The sequence below is a fragment of the Phyllobates terribilis genome, unplaced genomic scaffold, assembly GCF_046119375.1.
Source record: "Phyllobates terribilis strain yellow unplaced genomic scaffold, ASM4611937v1 Scaffold_4__5_contigs__length_816908805, whole genome shotgun sequence".
NCBI classification, from domain to species: domain Eukaryota; kingdom Metazoa; phylum Chordata; class Amphibia; order Anura; family Dendrobatidae; genus Phyllobates; species Phyllobates terribilis.
The window spans coordinates 702454189-702471499 of record NW_027362764.1 but is presented as its reverse complement, the minus strand read 5'-3'; the positions used below and the strand labels follow the sequence as shown (position 1 = coordinate 702471499).

General features: G+C 41.7%; 1 protein-coding gene across 4 annotated transcripts in view; it reads right to left on the bottom strand.

Annotated features, from left to right (window-relative positions):
* VPS13B (vacuolar protein sorting 13 homolog B) overlaps window positions 1-17311 on the bottom strand; it is a 1155013-nt gene that overhangs the window by 939146 nt on the left and 198556 nt on the right. For all 4 annotated transcript variants that reach the window (XM_073679617.1, XM_073679614.1, XM_073679615.1 and 1 more), the window contains exon 16: window positions 16879-17003. In XM_073679617.1, coding sequence (XP_073535718.1) covers window positions 16879-17003 — 125 coding nt within the window. The remainder of the gene's footprint in view (window positions 1-16878; window positions 17004-17311) is intronic.

Here is a 17311-nt window from a genome sequence, read left to right as displayed (position 1 = left end):
AATCTGATCCTTACTTTGATGTCCTTCTAGGATCATTGGTGAGCTATTGGGGTTAAAAGGCTTGACCATGAATGCACCAAAAAGTGACACAAACTCACAGACATATCTGCAGCCCCAGTGATTAAGGCTTATCTGCCGAATTTAAAGGATGTTAGTATGCACGTAAATATTTTAGCATCGTCCATCTTGAGTGATAAGGATTAATGAAAGCTTTTGTACAGTGTGACCCTTTAAATAAACAAGGAAGTGACATGAGATAAGCCCAGGAGTGTGAGATTCCCTGGGCCACATTGCAATGTAGTGAAAGCAAACAACTGAGTAATCCCTTCCCCATAGCTTCTTACCTAACAAATAAATCAAGGAGAAAAAAAAAATTACAAATATAAAATTCAAGAAAACTACGACTTTATCTATTTGCACATTACACAAATTGATGCTTTTTGACCAAATAAGAAAATTATTAATGACTTGGAAAAATACAAAACGATAACACAGGGAAAAGTATGGAATTAATGGCGCTGGATAAGTAAAATAAAATAAATTATGGTGTCTGAGCAAACATCCAAGCGTTACGTATATGAGTCAATATGTTGCAGCGTTATTACTTCATATTAAAGTTTATTCTTTGACACAATATATACAAGGACAATTGTATGACAGCGAAGGCGGCGATTGCACAAACCAGAATAAATTCAGGAACACCATCCAGGAGACTCAGACACACGTCAAGTTATATCTGACATGGTCAGAGCTCTTTACACACACAGACACGCACAACAAAACACATTTGTTCGCAAATCTTTACTTTGTCTTTTTAATGATGACAATTTCTGCAAAGTTAAATTAGTTGTTCAGGATTTTAAAAAAATGAGAAAAAGCAGGATAGGTAATAAGAAAAAAAAACAACTTATACTCATTTTGTAAATCTTTCACGGCTCCAGTTGGTATTTTTGACTTGTCTTGCAGTGATGACATGCAGACCATGGGACTAGTGATTACTGATATAAATGGCAGTGACTCGCCCAGGGGGATGGGGACGACTCGGTACCCGGGCCTTTGCCTGGCCTTGAGGATGTCTCGGTGGCGGCTCCCGGGCCGGTACCCTGGGGTCAGCTTTTAAAAGGGGATTGTTTGTTAACTCTATGAAAGTTCATGACGCCACCTGTGGTTTCTGGTGAGAATCACCAGCGCTGCGGCAGTCCACTGAGGCCGGTGATATGGCAGCTTGATGGTATAGCTCCCCACAGGTGGAGCTAGGCCTCAGGGCAGCGTACGGAGAGGGGGGATGCAGGACAGGCGAGACCCAGCCGGGTCAGAGCAAGAACAGGGACGGACACGGTAGTCACTTCAGTACCTTTTACTGGTGGTAGTTCAGGCACATCCCGGAGCACTGTAGGGTGAAGGGTGCATATCAGGATCCACGCCAATGAGCGGGTGTAAGGCCTCCTGTTTCTTACCTCTGCGTAATAAGTTTCTGACCTGCCTGAAGCTAGGCCTAACTTTATCTCTGTCCTGCACCGGCTGACGTTGTGGTAGGGCCTTCTCTTGGAGTGCACGCTCCCAGCTTACGGGGCCTATGTCTCTCCTGGCTCTGTTACTTATCAGCTCTCTGGTGAACCTGGGACCTGTAGTTCGCCAGGGATTCCAGTTATGCCTTACTGGGTAGCAGAGATCCCGGTAAGCTCGGACCCGGTGTCCGGTATATGTTTCAGGGTGAGCTGGGTAAGCTCCTCTGCCCAGACTGCTACTCACTTTCCACTCGCCTTCGGCCATGCTCGGGCCCTCACTAGGCTACTCACACTAATGGCAGCTTGCCGCTCCTCACCGCTCTTACAGGCGTCGGCACACCTTGGGCTCACTTACTTGAGCTCCTGAGTCTAGACTGGGCTTCAGGACTGCTGGAGGCCTAGCTTGCCTACACAGCAACCCACGTGCTTTTCCGCACACACAGCTTTTCACTCTCTGTGCACTCCAGACTAACTGAGCTCGACTCTGTATTCAGGTCTGTACTTGCTGAACTCTCCAGAGGAACTGCTGAATCACTCTCCTGCCTAGCTCCACCTTCCCTATTTATATCCCTAATGGGCTCCCTCTGATGGTCTGAGGTGGAAGGTAGAGATGTGTGAATGTTTATGGGGGGCCTCTTGTGGAGAATTCCATTAATGCACCCTTCTAGGATCTGTGGTACCAAGCGCAGCTGGGCGCCACAGCAGCACTGCAGCCAATCGCTGAACTCAGCGTACAGTCTACATCGGAAGAGCCACTGAAGTCGGTGATTAGCAGCAGAGCTGTCAATGTTACGTCACCGCTGAAATCAAACAACTGAGGACCGGGAAGTGGCAGCGACACAGCGTTGGATTAAAGAGGTTCTCTACTACAATGTGTAGTGGTCAGCAGGGCTGTGGAGTCGGAGTCGTGGAGTCGGAGCCCATTTTGGTGGAGTCGGTATAAAATGGACCAACTCAGACTCCTAAAATACACTGCTCAAAAAAATAAAGGGAACACTCAAATAACACATCCTAAATCTGAATGAATTAAATATTCTCATTGAATACTTTGTTCTGTACAAAGTTGAATGTGCTGACAACAAAATCACACAAAAATCATCAATGGAAATCAAATTTATTAACCAATGGAGGCCTGGATTTGGAGTCACCCCCAAAATTAAAATGGAAAAACACAATACAGGCTAATCCAACTTTGATGTAATGTCCTTAAAACAAGTCAAAATGAGGCTCAGTATTGTGTGTGGCCTCCACGTGCCTGTATGACCTCCCTACAACGCCTGGGCATGCTCCTGATGAGGTTGTGGATGGTCTCCTGTGGGATCTCCTCCCAGACCTGGACTAAAGCATCCACCAACTCCTGGACAGTCTGTGGTGCAACGTGACGTTGGTGGATGGAGCATGACATGATGTCCGAGATGTGCTCAATCGGATTCAGGTCTGGGGAACGGGCGGGCCAGTCCATAGCTTCAATGCCTTCATCTTGCAGGAACTGCTGACACACTCCAGCCACATGAGGTCTGGCATTGTCCTGCATTAGGAGGAACCCAGGGCCAACCGCACCAGCATATGGTCTCACAAGGGGTCTGAGGATCTCATCTCGGTACCTAATGGCAGTCAGGCTACCTCTGGCAAGCACATAGAGGGCTGTGAGGCCTTCCAAAGAAATGCCACCCCACACCATTACTGACCCACTGCAAAACTGGTCTTGCTGAAGGATGTTGCAGGCAGGAGATCGCTCTCCACGGCGTCTCCAGACTCTGTCACATATGCTCAGTGTGAACCTGCTTTCATCTGTGAAGAGCATAGGGCGCCAGTGGCGACTTAACCAATCCTGGTGTTTTGTGGCAAATATGTTCCGCTCATCCCCATCACTTAACCCCCGGATGCAGCTGCCTCATGTCCGGTGAGGTCACGTCAACTTTCGGAATTGGAAGTTGACCCAGCATCACAGAGGCGGGACCCAGTCTCCCTGAGTAACAGGGCTGTGGGCGTTGTTTCACCGCACGTCACAGTCCAGAATCGATCGGGCTTGTGGCACTCTGTTAATTCAAGTATGCGCTCTCTCCTACACCGCTTTCATTACCAGAGCGCAGCAAGCCGGCGCGATGCTGGGCTGTGATGTGCGGTGAAACTCCCCCCACAGCCCAGTCACTCAGGGAGACTGGGTCCAGCCTCGGTGATGCCAGGTCAGCTTTCAATTCTGGAAGTAGACTTGACATTACCAGACATCAGAGGCAGCTGCAGCCGGGGGTCACGTGATGGAGATGAGCAGACAGCGATAGCGTCGTTCACAGGCACATTTGGAAATGCAAGGTATTTGAAGAAAGCCTTATTTCCAAGGTTTAAATCGATCTGCCCACTACACATTGTAGTGGACATCCTCTTCGAGGAAGGGTAAGTAAAGCTCAGTTTGCTTCTGAACAAGTAAGTGAACCTGTGGCCAAAAGTTTCTGAAAGGGGTCAATCCATGTAAGCTGGCCCATTCATAACTCCTCAGAAGAGAAGGAAATAGGTGTCAGCCAGCCACTTATCTTAATTTTCCAGAAACAAACTTTAGTCAAATAAAACCTGTTTAATTGAGTTATCTGGGACTATTTAATGTTTTTATACTATTAACTATCTACCTGTTGTGCCCAGCGCCAATCTCTGCCTGCACAGACAGCTCCTGCCGGCAACTCTGCAGCTTCTGCTGACGTCATGTTAAAAAAGCAGCGGCTTTTCTTCTGCTCTGCTCTGTCGGCAGGGCGTGACTGCCAATGTCTTCCTGATTGAAAGTTGACACTTTGGTATGTGACTGCGGGAGCCAGCTGTCGATCAGCATGCCGTCAACAGTCGCGCCCCGTTGACAGAGCAGAGTGGAAGAAGCGGAGCTGCTCTGTTAACGTGGAGCAGCTGAATCACCAGCATGAACCACTGGTGACCACTCTGAGCCGCCAGTGAGTACAACTAGCAGGTAATTGCCTCTGTTAGCAACTACCTGCCTATTTTTTTTTTTTGATACTATGGGCTTAAAAACTAATAGTCATGGACAAACCCTTTAAAAGAGCATCAGACAAGATGTATCTGCTGATCAAGGGCTGCACTTTATACAAACAACCAGCTTAGGTTACGTTCACATGTCCAGTAGTTATTTTTGGGATGAGAAAAATAAAAAAAAAAGGTCCAGTAGAGAATCCATTCATTTGAATGGAGAATGAAATGTCTGACTGCAATACAGCTGCTTTTTTAAAAAAAAAACTGGATCAAAAGAATGTAGTCTGGGCACCTTTTTTTTCTGGCAGAAAATAACGAATAGCAACTGGATAATTTTTATTTTTTTTTGGAAATGGATAATAAGACATGTCATCTCTTATGTCATCCGTTAAAGGATCCATATTTTAAGCACACTGAGCATGCCCAGAACACTAGTGTTAATATACATCTCTAGTAAAAACAGATCCAATAAAAGTGGAGCAAAAACAAATGCAAAATGGAACCTTAAAATCAATCTAACATCACGATCAACCCCCCCCCCAAAAAAAAACCCTTATACAGTCATGTAGCTCTTTGAAAGATAAGCTAATCTATACCTTTATTTATAAAATCTGATGCTCCATAACCAAAAACTCCATGTTTTAATGAATATGCAAATAATGCTTAAGTGCTTTGGGTGTGATCAGAGCACTTCCAGAACCTCTGCCTCCCAATCTGCATTCCCTAAGAAGCACCAGCTTCTCAGCTTGACTGACAGCTCATTGGCTGTCAAAGAGCTACATGACGATATAAGCAGTTTGGAGGGTTGATCGTGATGACAAGATTCCCTGTAAGGGTATTGTTCACACAGGTAGGATATGCTTCACATTTTCTGGAATGCTGTAAAATGAGCTGGGTGTAAAAGCCACGCTGCCAGAGATGAGATACACAATAGGAAATCAAATGGAATGTAGATGCGGTTTTATTCGTCAACGCGTTTCGAGGTGATCCTACCTCTTCATCAGGACAAACCACCAAAAGGCGGTTGGATCAAATCGAAACGCGTTGACGAATAAAACCTCATCTTAAATCCTTTTGGTTTCCTATTGTGTATCTCATTTAAGGCAAAGTACGCTTTTACACCCACCTCATCTTCCAGCATTTCTGTTATATCTATCTATAGGTGCTGCAGCAGCCTTTTACAAGGGGTTGTGACTGTCATAACCCTTCCAGGTGAGCATACTCTGATTTCATCTATTTTATGTTTACCGGGTAAAGACCCTATTGTGCTCTTTTGTCTTTCCAGTTTTCCATTTAATTAAGATTTTGTGCACGGGTTTGCTGGACAGAAAATCTACATAGCCTTACATTATAGTATTAGCAGACTGGATGAGCTTTTACCACGCTGTGTACCAAAATGTAAATTTATGCTGTCAATGTTCATTGTGGATTTCACTCGGTATTTAGTGAAAACAGCAGCAATCCTATAACCGCAGCATATTTTTACCCCTCTTGATGTTGTGTGTACACTTCAAAACATCCAGACTGCAAAATCCAAACCAAATCTTGATGCGGATTTGATATGGGAACCTGGAGATATATTAAAGTGATCCATAATACCATCAGGAAAACCCATGGAAAAAATATAAGTTAAAATTGCAGTTTGGGGGGAGAAGCAAAAAAGGAGTAAAAATAAATCACAAAACCACATAAAACTGCCATAACCATAAAATCTCTAAATAAACAGAAGTGGTGGGAGATAATCAGAAAGCTTTCTCACGAGTTTGTTTACTTTTATGTCACGTTTAGAGAACATTGCTTATTAATATAAAAAAGGAACCCGGGGCTGCAGCGTTGCAACTACTTAGTGTGGAATGTGTATGGAAGACACCACAGCACAATCGCCGAGCTCAGATTTAGATTTATGTCAGAAATAAAGTTGGGATTTTCGCTGTTAACTCGAAACATACCACCTGAGGGATTCCATAACAGTTCATAAAATGTCTTTTTTTATATAATAAAAAGAAAAAAAAAACAGCATAAAACAAGCTACATCAGCCTGTGCTAAAAATATTTTCCAAAAAAAGAAGAGAGAAGAGAGAAACATGTGTAGCATCATCATATGTACACTGTGAGAAAGAAGGAGGGATGTACGTTCCAAAACGGCAAATAAAGCAGGTGGTATAATTTTGAGGAGTGACTCAGAGTTTAATGGCATTACCAGGTTATTCTAGCAAACTAATTCTCGCTAACTGCACGACTTCAATGGAGCTCTCAGCGCTCACGCTGACTTCCATTTAGTTCAAGTGCCATTTGATGCATTTCATCTGGAGTTTTATTCACTTCAGGCTACACTTCATTTGAGCGGGCTGCTGCTCTGCTCATTTATTTCTCTACTTTATTACTCGTGCTTTGCTATTGTGGAGTTTACATAACAGACTGGTGCGGGGCGCTGTTTAGGTTTACAGCGAGGTGTCGGTGCTGCTGACAGACACAGAACACGGCGAGGAGACAGATACGAGGAGAAGAAGTGTCAAATGTTCCACACGTCAGCCTGCTCAAATTCAAGGCAGATTATCTTGTTTCTATGTCCTGGCGGAAGAGGAGAATGACCTAATACTTTTATATACTTAAACACATATATACCTATTATGATCACATGTCATCGAAGGGGTTTTCCGATTTCCTCAACCCAATAAAAACCACACCCTTAAAAGGGTTAGTATTCCTCAGGGACCTATTTAATTTAGTTTTGCTTTTTTTAAAAAGCCTTTTTTTCCACGATTGTAGTTCTTGTTGCCTTTTGCAGGTTTTTTTTGGTACTTAATTGTTGGGAGCAAAATCACTGGTGATGTAGAAAACAACAAAACCTCTTAAAGGGAACTTGTCACATGCAGAAACATTATGTACCTGCAGATATAAGGGTAATCTGCATGTCATTTGTATTCCGCTTATTGGAGCTGCAGCTACAGGAAGAAAATAAAGCATTATTTTCCCTGCTGTCACTCATTTCCACTCATCGGGGTGGTGCAAGGGGTTGATATAGTAACAGCTTACTATACAGTGACAGCTGGATTTGCACACACTGTATTGTGAGAGGTAACCGTATCAACGTCTGCACCGCCACAATAACTAAAGCGAGTGGCTGCAGGGAGGATATAACTTCATTTTCTCTCTCTAACTGCTGCTCCAGTAAGTCGGCTGAAAAGGATTTAAATGCTATTTACCTGAAGATTACTCTTAAATAAGTTTCTGGACATGACATGTTGCCTTTAAAGAGCACCGGTTAGGCTCCTCTAGCCTTACAAGCAGTTCCATACCAATTTAGAACATTACCAATCATGTCCTTGATTTCCCATATAACGGTTCTTATGTGAGCTCAAACTTCTTTTATTGCCATCAAAGGAATAACAACCAGTAGGACTTTGCTTCACCCACAGCAGTCCAGCTTTAGATAACCCCCAGCCCCGGTTGTGACTGATGTCCTCCACACTAGCTACGTCATGTCTACACCACTGAAAATCTTGTGCATGCGCACAAAGTCCTTCCTACTTGAACAATGCACTCTTCCAAACTGACGATGATTACCACAGAGGCAGCAGAGCATTGAAGACATGATGTGGCCATTGAGAGTGACAATATTACAGTAAAATATTTAGATTTGAGGGTCCGCAGTGGTTGATACATTTTAATGGCTAACTGAAAAGATGGTAACAGATTGCAAGCTTTCAAGACTACTCAGGTCTCTTCATCAGGCTAGTATAACCCAAAATCAGAAGTCACACATATTTATACACAATAGGGCACAGAAATAATGCAGTAGATGAGACAGGTGACGTAAAGCAGAGCTATTACTATGGGAGAGATAAACATTTTCTGGCTGTAATATTACAGTAACAAGGACAAACTGCTGGCATATACTCCCAAAAATGATGCACAGCAGAGTTCGCTATGCCGGCACCCATTACAGTCTATGGCCCTGTCATACGTCCGAATTCCATTTTGCAGGGGGTTCAGACCCACTGAACGGGTGCCTGAACAGAATGTGAAAGCACCCTCTGGGAAACTGATCAATTACACAGCCATCAGTTCTTCTTTAATTTGAAAAGGATATGTTTTTTGCTTACTGGATCAGTTTTAATTGGAACAAAACAAATGGCTATTTAATGGATCAGTTTTCCATAGATTTCAATGTTAAAAAAATGGATCTAGATGAAATCAGTTGTTTTTTTTTTTGCTGGACAAAAAAGTTGTGTCTGCACAACTTTTTTGTTAATGGATTGCTACTGGATTCTAACTGATGATTCTGGACATGTGAAAGTAACCTCAGGCTCGGTTCCAGTAGCAATCTGTTGGCAAACAAAGTTGTGCAGACAACTTTTTTGTCCACTTTTAAAAAAAAAAACAAAACAACTGATTTCAGCTGAATCCATTTTTTTAACATTTAAGTCTATTGAAAACGGATCCGTTTATTAGCCATCCGTTGTTCTTCCATTTGAAACGGATCCTTTTTTTGCTTACTAGATTGGTTTCAAATTGATGATAACTTGGAAGTTCACATGTCCAGTAGTATATGGTAAATATTTATTTTTCCACCTCCAGTAAGCAAAAAAAGGATCCGTTTCAAATGGAAGAACAATGGATGGCTAATTAACGGATCCGTTTTCCATAGACTTCAATGTTAAAAAAAAACTGATCCAGTTTTTTAAAAAAGGACAACTAAGTTGTGTCTGCAAAACTTTTTTCTGCCAACGAATTGCTGCTGGATCCGTTCTAACGGATGATTACTGGACATGTAAACATAGCCTTAAAGGGGTTGGTCCTCTTTAAAAACATCTTGCCAATCCACAGGATACATAAGTTGTTTTACACTGGGGTTCAACCACTGGGACCCCCACTAATTCCGACAATGGGTTCTCTGGAGGTCTCTGCTTGAAGAAAGCAACGGTCAAGCATGTGGACCACAACTCACAATGATGTAATGAAGTATGATAACAGAAAAATGTTAAAAAAATGCATACATGTGCAATGCACATACAAACTTCAGTATCAGTTATAAGACTAATGATAGATGACCACTGCTAAAGATATAACTCTCCATGATATCCTACTCATATTTTCAGCTGCAATGTGCTTTCCATTGATGTCTAAAGGGTAACGTTTCTCCTTGTGGAGAGTGACATACCGGCTCTGGCATGCAATTGTAAGGAGGCATATTCACCGTCCAAATCTTCTATTCAGAGAACTCTATAGCGCCACCTATTGGAAGCAGCAATCCTTCAAGTCACTATCGACCCTTTAACGAGCCTTGTAACATGACTTAGGATAAAAGCCAAATCAGAATCTCAATTTGCAGGCACGGTGTTACGGTGTATTGCCCCTCCTCAGTGCAAAGTATAAGATCTGATTTGGCTACCCAAATTTAGCCAAATCAATTCTCACACTTTGCACTGATGAGCAACAACCCGAAAAACTGAATGTAAATTGAGATTCTGATTTGGCTTTTAACCTAAGTCATATTACAAGGCTCGTTAAAGGGTCGATCGTGACATGTAGGATTACGGCATTCCTTTCAAGACAAATTAATGAACTTGCTACCATGTTTTAAGACAAGTAAATAAGGTAGAATTAAGTGTTAACTAGCAAAAAGAAAAAAACTTACAACACAATCTTAAAATAACACTCCTCAAAGGTGTCTGAGATGATCAGACCTTACTTCAGTCATGGTCCAAGCAGGATACCAACTGAATTAACACTTTACACAGCAGGGGTGATTACTGAAAGTCACAGGGTAAACAAGTCTGAGCTGTGTAACCGTATGCCAAAGGAGTGGTTGAACTCCGCAGGGAGTCTTGTTGACCTCCTAGCTAGTAGCACCACCCCATCCTTCAACTTAAGGTTATATGCTTCATTTCTTGTACTCATGTGCATAGAAAATTGGAGACCTGGATTAAATGACTTCTCTTGTATAAAAAGTGTTCACATGATCCTCGTAGGCAGCGCTGATAAATTATGACAGCATTGCTGCTTTAGAGCAATTATTAAAGATTTCTACAAATCCACATAGAGCATACAGATTTTTTTTTTGCAAATTGCGCCAATGTGATCATCACGTGATCAGGACAGACTGAAGAAGTAAATAAAACGACAGATCTCAAAAACTGAAGGGATATAGAAAGTATATTTAAAAATTGGCCCTTAATTATCTGTATGGGGAACAGTGCTACCAGGTTAATCTTGAATTACAAACTAAAAAAAAACGCAAATTCTACATAAAAACATCATACTAATAACAGTAAGAGTCCACTAGAGTACAAACCGCTGTGAACAGTGCCTTGAAAAAGTATTCATACCCCGTGAACTTTCCACGTCTTCACATTACACTCATATCTAGGGGTAATATTTCTCCTTGCGGAGAGTGACGTGTTAAGCACGTCAGGTGAGGAGACTTTTAAAGCCGCTTTAGACTACTTTTTTTCTACTTTGGTCTCATCTGACCAGTGCACCTTCTTCCACATGCTAGCTCTGTCCTATACATGGCTTTTTAAAAACTTTTTAAGCAGACTTCTCATGACTTGCTTTCAAAATGGCTTTCTTCTTGCTACTCTTCCATAAAGGCCAGATTTGTGGAGTATATGACTAATGGTTGTCCTGTGGACAGATACCCCCACCTGAGCTGTGGATCTCTGCAGCTCCTCTGAAGTGACCATGGACCTTATGGCTGCTTTTCTAATTAGTGTTCTCCTTGCTTAGGATGTCAGTTTAGATGAACAGCCATGTCTTGGCAGGTTTGCAGTGTTGCCATACTCTTTCCATTTTTGGACGATGGATTGAACAGTGCTCCATGAGATGGTCAGAGATTGTGTTTTTTTTTTTTTTATAACCGTACCTTTGCTCTACTCTTCTTCACAACTTTATCCCTGACCTGTTTGGTGTGCTCCTTGGTTTTCATGATGCTGTTTGGTCTCTAATGTTCTCAAACAAACCTCTGAGGCCTTCAGAGAATAGCTGTAGTTCTACTGAGAATAAATTACACTCAGGTGGACTCAATGTACTAATTATTTGACTTCTGGAGGCAATTGGTCACTTAGGATTTTAATTAGGAGTATCAGACTACAGGGGGCTAAATACAAATGAACCTCACAATTTAAAGATTAACATTTTTTAAACAATTAAAAAAACATGTATCATTTCCTTTACACTTTACAAATACTTGCTACTTTGTGTTGGTATAACATTTAAAATCCCAATAAAATACATTCAAGTTTGTGGGTGTATTGTGAAAAAGTTCATGGGGTATGAATACTTTTTCAAGGCACTGTATTCCTCAGGATAGAGACATGAGACCGTAACGGAAGACGATATTAAAAATACAGCGCACAGGACACTTGCATACAAGTTTGGCACCATAGCCATGAAAGAAAGGAATTGAACATAGTATCTTTTTGGTTACTAGACTGTAAGATTAACCCCTTAACAACATCTGAAGTACTAATACGCGGCTGTGCCCTGGGACTTAAGAGCCAGACCCGTATTAGTACGTCATGGCGATCACGCGCGCACACAGGCTGTGCGGGCGCGATCGCCGCCGGGTGTCAGCTGATTGTCACAGCTGACACCCGATACTATGTGCAGGGAGCGGTCCTGCACCGCTCCCAGCACATTAAACCCCGCAATGCTGCGATCGAAGTCGATCAAAGTCGATCGCAGCATTGCGGGGGCAAGGGGAGGTGATCGCAGATACTCACCTCCTCTTCCGGCTTCCAGCGCTGTCTGCAAAGGCTTCCCGGGTGTTGCCATGACAACCCGATGTCATCATGACAACATCCGGGTCACCAGACAGCAGGAAGATTGTTTGGACATGCGCAGTGCATCTCCAAACAATCTTCTCCCTGTCCGGCGCTGACAGGCTGCATGGCACAGGGATGGTGCTGTATTCCTGTGCCATGCAGGCGATCAGAGAAAAAAAAGTGAAAGTCCCAGAGTGGGACAAAGTAATAAACTATATAACCTTCCAGAAAGTGAAAAAAAAAAAAAAATTTGCAAAAATATAAAAAAAAAATAAAAAAAATAATCCACCAAAAATAAAAATATAATGTACCCATCAATAAATATTATTATAAAAAAAAGAAACAATAAAAGTACATATATTTGGTATCGCCGCGTCCGGAACAACCTGACCTATAAAACTGTCCCACTAGTTAACCCCTTCAGTGAACAGGGTAAAAAAAAAAAAAAAACAAAGCAAAAAACAATGCTTTATCACCATACCGCCAAACAAAAAATGGAATAACACGCGATCAAAAAGACAAATATAAATAAAAATGGTACCGCTGAAAACGTCATCTCGTCCCGCAAAAAACAAGCCGCCATACAGCTCCATCAGCCGAAAAATAAAAAAGTTATAGCTCTCAGAATAAAGCGATGCTAAAAAATATTTTTTTCTATAAAATTGCTTTTATGTAAAAGTGCAAAACATAGAAAAACGATATAAATATGGTACCGCTGTAAACGTACTGACCCAAAGAATAAAGCTACCTTATCAATTTTACCACACGCGGAACAGAATAAAAAAAAACAATTCCTGAATTGTTGGTTTTTGTTTATTCTGCCTCCCAAAAATCGGAATAGAAAGCGATCAAAAAATGTCACGTGCCTGAAAATGGCCCCAATAACCACGTCAAGTCATCCCGCAAAAAACGAGCCGTCACATGACTGTCTGCCAAAATCTGGAAAATTTATAGCTCTCAAAATATGGCGATGCAAAAACTAGATTTTACAAAAAATGCGTCTTTTAGTGTGTGACAGCTGTCAGTCATAAAAACCCCATATGATTCTGGTATTGCTGTAATCACACCGACCCAAAGAACAAAGTCGTCTAATCACTTATACCGCACAAGGAACGGCGTCAAAAATAAACTCTTGGGTTAGGATTGGGCTAGGGTTAAGGCTGGGTTTGGGGCTAGGGTTGTGCTACGGTTAGGGCTGGGGTTGGGATTTTTTTCAAATGTAAGAAAAAAAGATGACGATATTGCGACTAGTGTTGAGCGCAAGTGCTCGTTACTTGAGTTTGCATCGGGTGCTCTCGTATGCATTGAGTATCGTGGGTATTTGAATGACATGCTCGAGTCTCTGCCCCATATGCTTCGCGGCCAAAAACACTTTACAGGGATTGCCTGCCATGCACGCGCGATCCCCACATGTTTTTTTTTTGGGTGTCTAATAACCGTGAAACATGCGGAGCAGGGACTCGAGCATGTCACTCGAGCACACGCTGTACATGGTGCATACCTGAGTACCCGATGCAAACTCAAGTAGCGAGCACTTGCGCTCAAGACTAATGACAACTTATTCAATATGATGACCTAATGTAAACAAATTCTGTGTCGTACCTCTGGGTTCAAAATGTTCACTATACACCTTAATAAAATCCTTGGGGGGTATAGTTTCCAAAATGGGGTCACTTGTGGGGGAGCTCCAATGTTTAGGCACACAGGGGCTCTCCAAACGCAACATGGTGTCCGCTAACAATTTGAGCCGATTTTCCATTCAATTTGTTAGCGGATACCATGTTGCATTTGGAGAGTCCCTGTGTGCCCAAACATTGGAGCTCCCCCACAAGTGACCCCATTTTGGAAACTAGACCCCCCAAGGCACCTATCTAGATGCATAGTGAGCACTTGGAACCCTAGGTGCTTCACATATTGATTCGTAAAAATGAAAAAGTGAAAAAAAAAACACTTTTTCATTTTTACGAATCAATTTGTGAAGCACCTAGGGGGTTCCAAGTGCTCACTATGCATCTAGATAGGTGCCTTGGGGGGTCTAGTTTCCAAAATGGGGTCACTTGTGGGGGAGCTCCAATGTTTGGGCACACAGGGGCTTTCCAAACGCAACATGGTGTCCGATAACAATGTGAGCCGACAATTTGTTAGTGGATACCATGTTGCATTTGGAGAGTCCTTGTGTGCCCAAACATTGGAGCTCCCCCACAAGTCACCCCATTTTGGAAACTAGACCCCCCAAGGCACCTATCTAGATGCATAGTGAGCACTTGGAACCCCTAGGTGCTTCACAAATTGATTCGTAAAAATGAAAAAGTGAAAAAAAAAAACACTTTCATTTTTACGAATCAATTTGTGAAGCACCTGGGGGTTCCAAGTGCTCACTATGCATCTAGATAGGTGCCTTGGGGGGTCTAGTTTCCAAAATGGGGTCATTTGTGGGGGAGCTCCAATGTTTGGGCACACAGGGGCTCTCCAAACACAACATGGCGTCCGCTAATTATTCAAGTAAATTTTACAATCAAAAAGTCAAATGGCGCTCCTTCCCTTCCGAGCCCTGCCATGCGCCCAAACAGTGTTTTTTCCCCAAATATTGGGTATCTGCGTGCCCAGGGGAAATTGCACAACAAATTTTGGGGTCCATTTTTTCTTGTTACCCCTGTGAAAATAAAAAAAATTGGGTCTAAAGTAACATTTTTGTGAACAAAGTTAAATGTTCATTTTTTTCTTCCACATTCAAAAAATTCCTGTGAAGCACCTGAAGGGTTAATAAAGTTCTTGAATGTGGTTTTGAGCACCTTGAGGGGTGCAGTTTTTAGAATGGTGTCACTTTTGGGTATTTTCTGTCATAAAGACCTCTCAAAGGGACTTCAAATGTGATGTGGTCCCTAAAAAAATGGTTTTGTAAATTTTGTTGGAAAAATGAGAAATCGCTTGTCAACTTTTAACCCTTATAGCTCCCTAACAAAAAAAAAATTTGGTTCCAAAATTGTAAAGTAGACATGTGGGAAATGTTATTTATTAACTCTTTTGTGTGACATATCGCTCTGATTTAAGGGCATAAAAATTAAAATTTTGAAAATTGCAAAATTTTCAAAATTTTCGCCAAATTTCAATTTTTTTCACAAATAAACGCAAGTGATATCCAAGAAATTTTACCACAATCATGAAGTACAATATGTCACGAAAAAACAATCTCAGAATCAGGGGGATCCGTTGAAGCGTTCCAGAGTAATTACTTCATAAAGTGACAGTGGTCAGAATTGTAAAAATTGGCCTGGTCATTAACGTGCAAACCACCCTCGGGGCTTAAGGGGTTAAAGTGCTTTCCTTCAAAATACCTAACGTTAGAAATATTGTACAATTCTAGTATAAAACACAAAACTAAGACGGCCAGAGTAAAAAACAATGCAGTCTGGAAAAAGGCCAGATGGCTATCATATCCTTTTTATTTCTATGGTTCTGGTTCAAAGTTCACTTCTGTGTTTAAACACTTGCATGTTACGTTGAAACTCAAGTACTGAATGTTTTCTTGCCAATATATATAAAAGCTGCAGAGGAAACCAGAACCCCAATATTATCTGTTATTCCTTTTTTATCTAGAAAGAAGACAGAGACGTCCCGTGAAGCTGTATGAAAGCCATCAACATAGGGGGTCCGCAGGAATGGAGGCAATCCTAGCCTCATGCTGATTAATTAGGACAGCTATGGGATTTAACACCTACTGACAAAGTTCTCCCATTCTAAACCTGGCTCTACTCACATTTGGAGAATAGGTCAGGTAACCGGGCAAAAGATTCTCCTGCACTGTCAGAATTAATGTGTGATCAGTAAAATGATTTTACATAAGGAAAAAAAATCATTGATTTAGTCCGAATATTTTCCCTGTGGCCCAGCGTCTTAAAGAACGCAGTTTTGACACTTTCAGGTTATGTTCTTAAGCGGCGTAAATGCTTCACCTTCTCCAAAGCATTTTTTTTTTGCAATGGAAAATCTGCTGCGTTTAACTGTTCAAGCAAACAAGATGTAATTTCATGAAAACGATGGCCATCAGGACTGGTGATAAACATGCAGGTTTGGAGGAGGATGGAGTCAGATGCTACGGATTCATTAAGATGTGTACATCTGTTAATGAATCAGAAGAGTCTGACATAGGACGTGCGCCTCGCCACAAATCTTACACCAGTCAGGGACTAGAGTAAGATTTCTGGCAAAAGAAATGCCACAACTCATCAATTAGACGAGCTGTGATGTTGCGCTTTCCACCTAGGACAAATTTGGCAGAGCTGGGCGAAACTGGTGTTGAGCAAAAAAAAAAAATGCAACTTTTAACAGCAATTTATGCTACAATTCTAGTGTAATCGCGTTGATTCGGGACCTGTATGCTTAAGGATTCTGCAGAGTTGGGTGTTTTTTTTCCACAAGCAACTGCACAATGCTGGCATTCTGCACTTAAAAGGAATTAAAAAATTCATCAAATCTGCACTAAATATGCATAAACCCCCCTCACTCTCAAAATGATCAAAGCAGAAAGAAATTGTGTAGTTTAATGCAGACACCAGCAAAATAAAAAACAAAACTGTTTCTGTAAATGGGAACAAGGGCACATATAGAAATGTATATAAGGCACTTACCAATACTGTGGGTGCCTAAGCAGTTTTCCAAACAAGGCCGTGCTAAAGGCAGGTATCACTGGGACAGGGGGGTAGCAGGTTCCTTTGCTGTCCAGGTAGGTGAGCCCAGCTTGAAACCCAAACATCTGCAGTAAAATAGAGTATATGTTATATAAAGTTCCACATTGTACATGACAACAACATGCAACAGCTAGTGACACAGTGATTAGCATTGATGACTTGCAGCCCTTGGTCGATATATATATATATACACACAAACTATACATTTATATACATATATATCCATATACAGTACAGACCAAAAGTTTGGACACACCTTCTCATTTAAAGATTTTTCTGTATTTTCATGACTATGAAAATTGTACATTCACACTGAAGGCATCAAAACTATGAATTAACACATGTGGAATTATATACTTAACAAAAAAGTGTG